Source organism: Lolium perenne, chromosome 2 (genome assembly GCF_019359855.2).
Source record: "Lolium perenne isolate Kyuss_39 chromosome 2, Kyuss_2.0, whole genome shotgun sequence".
Lineage (NCBI taxonomy): Eukaryota > Viridiplantae > Streptophyta > Magnoliopsida > Poales > Poaceae > Lolium > Lolium perenne.
The window spans coordinates 269,670,158-269,677,099 of NC_067245.2; the positions used below are offsets into that span (position 1 = coordinate 269,670,158).

The following is a 6,942-nucleotide window of genomic DNA, read 5'->3' on the forward strand; positions in this document are numbered from 1 at the left end:
ATAGGCCATCAGTAACAGGCTCAAAAGGCTCATTAGTCAAAACGCCTATCACTAATGACTAGTTTTTTTTTTTTTTGAGAAAACTAATGACTAGTTATGAGGCTACTAGTGACAGGCAGCAGGAACGGAGGTTACGGAGGGAAGGGGGGCGAGGGGGGAAACATGGTCAGATCGTTTACAGCTTGATCGCTAGTTTTTAGTTCACGTACCCCGATACTACAATCTCAAGCCCAGCAAAGAGGCCCATTAGAGGAATACGTGCAGGCTCTGATTATGTCTAGTAGATCACACGATGTCACGATCGATTTATGATCGCTACTCGCTACCCTCTTCGTCTGGCGTCTGGGGACTTGTACGCGCACGCGCCGCCTCGGCCTCGCGGCTCTCGCGCCCTCTCGTCCACATAGTCGACTCCTCCACCTCCACGGCTCCACGTCCAGACGGCGAGACGAAACGCAGGCGCCGGCCGCCGCATAGCTGCACAAGTGCACAGGATGACCGGCGACGATGGTGCAAATCCTGGAAGGAAGAAAGGTTTTCTACAATCTACTCCCTGCCCGCTCCTCTGTCTCTGTGTTTGATTGTCTTGCAGATTTGATGTAACTAGAAAATTTCTATTGTCCCCTTTGTGTATTGTGCTTCTGTACATATGAAGAGGAAAAGAGATGGAATTCAGAAAATTTTCAGGCCAATTGCTTCAAGCTCACAGCCACAACCACATGAACAATTAGATTTTGTGCAAACAGGCGAAGAAAATAATCCTAATTCCACCGAGCCAGAATCAGAACCAGAGACAATTATAATCACGGAATATGATCGAGACCCAGGTACACGTCTTCCAATCTGGGAAATCCCTTCTGATAAGCAAGATGATGCTAGGCGTTTTTATATAACCGAGGCCCCGTATCAACCAAAATTGGATGAGTATTTATTTACTGGAACCGGTGCTAGCCGCCGATTTCAGAGTGCTTGGTTCACAAATTTTTCTTGGTTGGAATATTCACCTCATACAAATCGTGCCTATTGCTTGCCTTGGTTTCTCTTTTCAAAAAAGCCAATTGGTAAGTGTGGTTCAGATACATTTTCAGTCAAAGGATTTGATAAGTGGAAGAAGGTCAATTGGTAACATGAGAGGAGGGTGGAATGAGCTCAAAGCTCTAATTCTCCAGGAGTGTCCTTATGCGTATTATATTCACTGTCTTGCTCATCAACTTCAATTGGCTCTTGTTGCTGCTTCAAGGGAGGCACCTAAGGTCCACAACTTCTTTCAAAATGCAAATTTTATTGTAAATACTGTTAGTGCATCTCCCAAACGCAATCATGAGCTGCTAGATAATCAGGCTATTGAAATTGCAAAGGAGATTGAACTAGGAGAGCTTGACACAGGAAGAGGGTTAAATCAAATAGGATCTTTACAAAGGGCCGGAGACACAAGATGGAGTTCCCATTATAAGTCAGTAAAGAGCTTTTTAAGGCTGTTTGGTCCATCAGTTTTGGTACTAAGAGGTGTAGCAAATGACCGTTCAGTTCCATGGGGTCCAAGAGGAGATGCCGAGGGTGCCCTTAATTTTCTGGTTACATTTGATTTTGTCTTCATTCTACACCTCATGGAGAAAATTATGAAGATCACTGATGTCTTGTGTGTCAAACTCCAAAATAAAACTTTAGATATTGCAAATGCACTGGATATTATTTCTAACGCCCCGCAAAGCTATTGCTTGCTGAATTGAGAGAAGGTGGATGGGATAGTCTTATAGAAGAGGTGGGCGCCTTTTGTTTGAAGCATGAGATTAACATACCGGATATGAATCAAAAGTAAGTATCTTTTCATTTAGTCGCTTACCCATTTATAAACGTACTTGTTAGTGTCTAAATAGTGAAACTTATTTACATTTCTTTGATATTTTTTGCAACTTTAGGTATGTTGATGTGAAGAAATCTCGAAATAAGCATGACAACACCACAATATTCCATCACTACAAAGTAGATGTGTTTAATGCTGCAATAGATCAACAACTGACAGAGTTGAATCATCGATTTAGTTCTCAAGTAACTGAGCTTCTAGATCTCTGTACATTCTTGGATCCTAGATATGATAATTTTGACAAGTCCAAGATATGCATGTTAGACTGTACTAGCAAAAGTGCCCGTGCGATGCACCGGGTAGATTTTCAAAATGGGTTTTATTTGATGGAGAATTTATCTACTCTATATGGCTTATCTCTTAAAACCAGTGCCAAGCCGTGGTGATCAAACGTTGATGCAACTTAACAATGGTCTTGTGAGGCAGGCCTTGCAGTGGTCATGTGAGTAGCTTCCTCGAAGTCACGGAAAAAGCATGGATGATGCTAGCAAATCGGTGATCTGCTCACATATTCTTAATAATACATTTTCTTTTCTTTGCATTTTGACTCACATGTCAATAAATTTTTATCTCACGTAATTATGAAAATAATTTGACTTATCAGGAAGTATTTTAATGGTTTTTTCTTTTATATAAATCATTTAATAAGTGAAAGGAATAATTAGATAATTCATGAAATATTGTTTGAGGAAAAATTCATTAATCTTCTAAAACTTGAAATATCTTGTTTAGATGTACTGTACTAATTTTTGTAAATTCTAAGATCATTTACACATAAATAATTACAACTTTTTTCTTACAAAATGTTCTTCTGCATCGCAAATTTCATATATATAGCATAATCCTCCACATTTGCTGCAAACTCACTTATACTACAGACTCACGACCTAAAGATTTACGTGTAAATTAAGGAACAAAGAGCTCATTCGGAACCCATCAATCATCTGGAGTAGTAGTAACTTCAGCAAGGAGGATCACATCTATTTAAAATTTAGTGGTACAATCTATCGTACATAACCGTGTGTCAGTCTGTCCCTCATTCTCCCTTGAAATTTATCTAGAATCCACCGAAGCAAAAGAACAGCGGCAGCAACCGTCTCTTCTTCCTCCCTGAATTTCTTGCCCAAATCGCCAGCAGCAGGGCTCCGCCCCGATGACCTTCCACTCATGTCTAGATGGCTACCCACCAGCCGAAATCCACCCCCATCCTCTCTGCCTCGCCTCGCCGCACGCCCACCTCTCTCCCTTACCAAGCCGACGGGCCCCCTCTCTCCCTCTCCTCTACCGGGGCACGCAGACGCCACATCGAGGGAGGACTGAGGAGAGGATAGGGGAGAAAAAAATCGTCGAGCAGAAGCCTATGCCTGGCTCCCAAGCGCAGCAGCCTAGGACAAGGGCCGGACGCACAGCGGCTGGGAGGCGGCCGTCCTCAGGCGAGGATGTGGGGTGGAGAATCCCCGGGAGAGAGAGAAAAAATGGGAGGGTAGGAGAGGAGGTTGGGATCCTTCTACAAGCCGGAGGACCAGGACCGCCGTCCCTTCCTCCGCGTCTCAATGGCGGAAGCCGCCCGTTCCGAAGAGGCGCGGCTCGCCCTCCATGGCCTGCCTCCTCAACATCGCGAAAGATGTAGCGCACCTACAGAGCGCCCACCTCTGTAACACGGACATATGCTCGACGCACACCTGCGCTCCTCCCAGCGAGCTCCACCTCCGCTCCTCTTCCTTCTGTGTGGCAAGGACGAAGCTGCCGACTACGGCTGAGCTAGGGCCACAGGGAATTGGACCGCATCTTAGAAAATCCGGGGCCTGAATCGTCTGCATCCACCGCTTGGTCTCAGAAAAGTCAAGCCCCAAATCCTCTGCATCTATCGCCTTGGCCTCAGGAACAGCCGGGCGACTCGTCCTCATCCGCCTTGTTGTTAGACACCCCGCGGCACCATGAGCGGTGAAGCGCTTGGGCGCACCTTCCGCACCGGCCAATGGTCGATCTATTAGTCGGAAATCTCGATTGTAAACCCTGCTATCGATTCGGCAGGAGAAATCTCGATGGGAAACCCTAGCTATTTATTCGGCAGGAGGTAGTATGATCTTATAGAGGGGGCTACGAACGGATCTACTCCGTATCTTGAGGTGGAAGTTGGAGGCGAACGTGTTTATCTTGAACTCCTACAGCCCGTGTTGAGGAATCAGAAGAATAGATGGATGGATTCATGGATTCGGTGGCCTCCGCCCGTGTGGAGGAGTCAGGGGAATCGATGGATTCGGTGGCCTCCTCCCCTGTTATTTCGTTTGACCGGTATGGTGGCACCGGTGCGTTATAGTATGTATTTTGATGGGAGGGCAAAACCGTCCAAAATAAAGTTGGACGAAAATTTTGGCAGAAACCTTAGGGCATCTCCAACCGGGCGACCCATCCCGCGCCCGCGCATCCGGATGGGTCGAAACGGACAAAACCGCGGCCCAGCGCGCGGACCCATCCCTAAAACGGATGGCTGCGGCGTCCGGGACGACCCAAACCCGGCCCAAATCTTGGACGAGTTTGCGTGGCCGCGGACGCGAAAGGCTGGTCGCTCGTATCCTCCCTTGTCCGCCCCTGGCCCGCCTGTCTGCCTCCCAAAACAGAAAACACTCCACTGTACTCCCAAAACCTAGAGATGGCCGACGAAGCGACTGCCGCCGCCACCGCCACCACCGCCACCATCGGAGAGGAGGCACCCGCGGCCGTTGCCGCTCCTGCCGTGGAGGCGGCTCCTGAACTGGCGGAGGCCGAGCTCCCCCCCGGGCCGCCGACGAAGAAGGCGCAGGCCCACCACACCCCCGAGCACAGGAAGCTCGAGAGCAAGAAGATGGCCGACCCCCGCAGTACGCTCGACCAACGGAAGAGGGAAACCGCTGCCACGGAGGAGCGGCAGCGGGCGGCGGAGCAGCTTCTCCAACTCAAGACGGAGGCGAAGAGCACTGTCCTTCAAGAGCAGCAGGCGCAGGCCATGCTCTTTTACGGCCACCCAGCGCTCGGCCAGCACATGATCATCCCCGCCACCGGCGCGGCCTCGGTGGGGAGCTCGGCCTCCTCCGTGACCCGGCCCCTTCCTCCAAGGTCAACTGCCCCACCGACTGCCCCGTCTGGGCACGAAATGGGGGCGCATGGGCGGCACGCGTACCAGTCACGGGATGGGTCACCGGAGGTGGGCGAGTCCATGACGGGGCCGTCACCTTCGTCCATTGACCTGAACCGTGCGCCGGCGAACTCCAAAGGCCCCAAGAACCTGGGAGCAGCTGCGACGTCCGGTGCACGCAACCTGTTCGACGATCTGTCGGCCGCGCGCGTGATACGTCTCCAACGTATCGATAATTTCTTATGTTCCATGCCACATTATTGATGTTATCTACATGTTTTATGCACACTTTATGTCATATTCGTGCATTTTCTGGAACTAACCTATTAACAAGATGCCGAAGTGCCAGTTGCTGTTTTCTGCTGTTTTTGGTTTCAGAAATCCTAGTAACGAAATATTCTCGGAATTGGACGAAATCAACGCCCAGGGTCCTATTTTGCCACGAAGCTTCCAGAAGTCCGAAGGAGAGACGAATAGGGGCCACGAGGGGGCCACACCCTAGGGCGGCGCGGCCCCCCCTTGGCCGCGCGGCCCTGTGGTGTGGGGCCCTCGTGCCGCCTCTTGACCTGCCCTTCCGCCTACAAATAGCCTCCGTCGCGAAACCCCCAGTACCGAGAGCCACGATACGGAAAACCTTCCAGAGACGCCGCCGCCGCCGATCCCATCTCGGGGGATCCAGGAGATCGCCTCCGCACCACGCCGGAGAGGGGATTCATCTCCGGAGGACTCTACGCCGCCATGGTCGCCTCCGGAGTGATGTGTGAGTAGTCTACCCCTGGACTATGGGTCCATAGCAGTAGCTAGATGGTTGTCTTCTCCCCATTGTGCTATCATTGTCGGATCTTGTGAGCTGCCTAACATGATCAAGATCATCTATATGTAATTCTATATGTTGCGTTTGTTGGGATCCGATGAATAGAGAATACTTGTTATGTTGATTATCAAAGTTATATCTATGTGTTGTTTATGATCTTGCATGCTCTCCGTTACTAGTAGATGCTCTGGCCAAGTAGATGCTTGTAACTCCAAGAGGGAGTATTTATGCTCGATAGTGGGTTCATGCCTCGCATTGACACCGGGACGATGTGAAAGTTCTAAGGTTGTGTTGTCTTGTTGCCACTAGGGATAAAACATTGATGCTATGTCTAAGGATGTAGTTGTTGATTACATTACACACCATACTTAATGCAATTGTCTGTTGCTTTGCAACTTAATACTGGAGGGGGTTCGGATGATAACCTGAAGGTGGACTTTTTAGGCATAGATGCATGCTGGATGGCGGTCTATGTACTTTGTCGTAATGCCCAATTAAATCTCACTATACTCATCATGATATGTATGTGCATGGTCATGCCCTCTTTATTTGTCAATTGCCCAACTGTAATTTGTTCACCCAACATGCTGTTTATCTTATGGGAGAGACACCTCTAGTGAACTGTGGACCCCGGTCCAATTCTCTTTACTGAAATACAATCTACTGCAATCGTTTCTACTGTTTTCTGCAAACAATCATCTTCCACACAATACGGTTAATCCTTTGTTACAGCAAGCCGGTGAGATTGACAACCTCACTGTTTCGTTGGGGCAAAGTACTTTGGTTGTGTTGTGCAGGTTCCACGTTGGCGCCGGAATCCCTGGTGTTGCGCCGCACTACATCCCGCCGCCATCAACCTTCAACGTGCTTCTTGGCTCCTCCTGGTTCGATAAACCTTGGTTTCTTTCTGAGGGAAAACTTGCTGCTGTGCGCATCATACCTTCTTCTTGGGGTTCCCAACGGGCGCGTGTTGAACGCGTATCAAGCAGCTTTTTCTGGCGCCGTTGCCGGGGAGATCAAGACACGCTGCAAGGGGAGTCTCCACATCCCAATCTCTTTACTTTGTTTTTGTCTTGCTTAGTTTTATTTACTACTTTGTTTGCTGCACTAAATCAAAATACAAAAAAAAATTTAGTTGCTAGTTTTACT

General features: G+C 48.8%; 1 protein-coding gene across 1 annotated transcript; it reads left to right on the forward strand.

Annotated features, from left to right (window-relative positions):
* The first annotated feature begins 348 nt into the window (after positions 1 to 348).
* On the forward strand, positions 349 to 5,655 carry LOC127335940 (uncharacterized). Its single transcript, XM_071826669.1, has 2 exons — positions 349 to 1,815; positions 1,920 to 5,655. Exon 2 carries the CDS (start codon positions 4,518 to 4,520, stop codon positions 5,241 to 5,243), a length of 726 nt encoding a protein of 241 aa, XP_071682770.1. The 5' UTR covers positions 349 to 1,815; positions 1,920 to 4,517; the 3' UTR covers positions 5,244 to 5,655.
* Positions 5,656 to 6,942: the final 1,287 nt, after the last annotated feature.

Excerpts from the sequence above, each read along its gene's own strand:
- LOC127335940 (XM_071826669.1), top strand. The coding sequence starts at position 4,518 with ATGGCCGACGAAGCGACTGCCGCCGCCACCGCCACCACCGCCACCATC.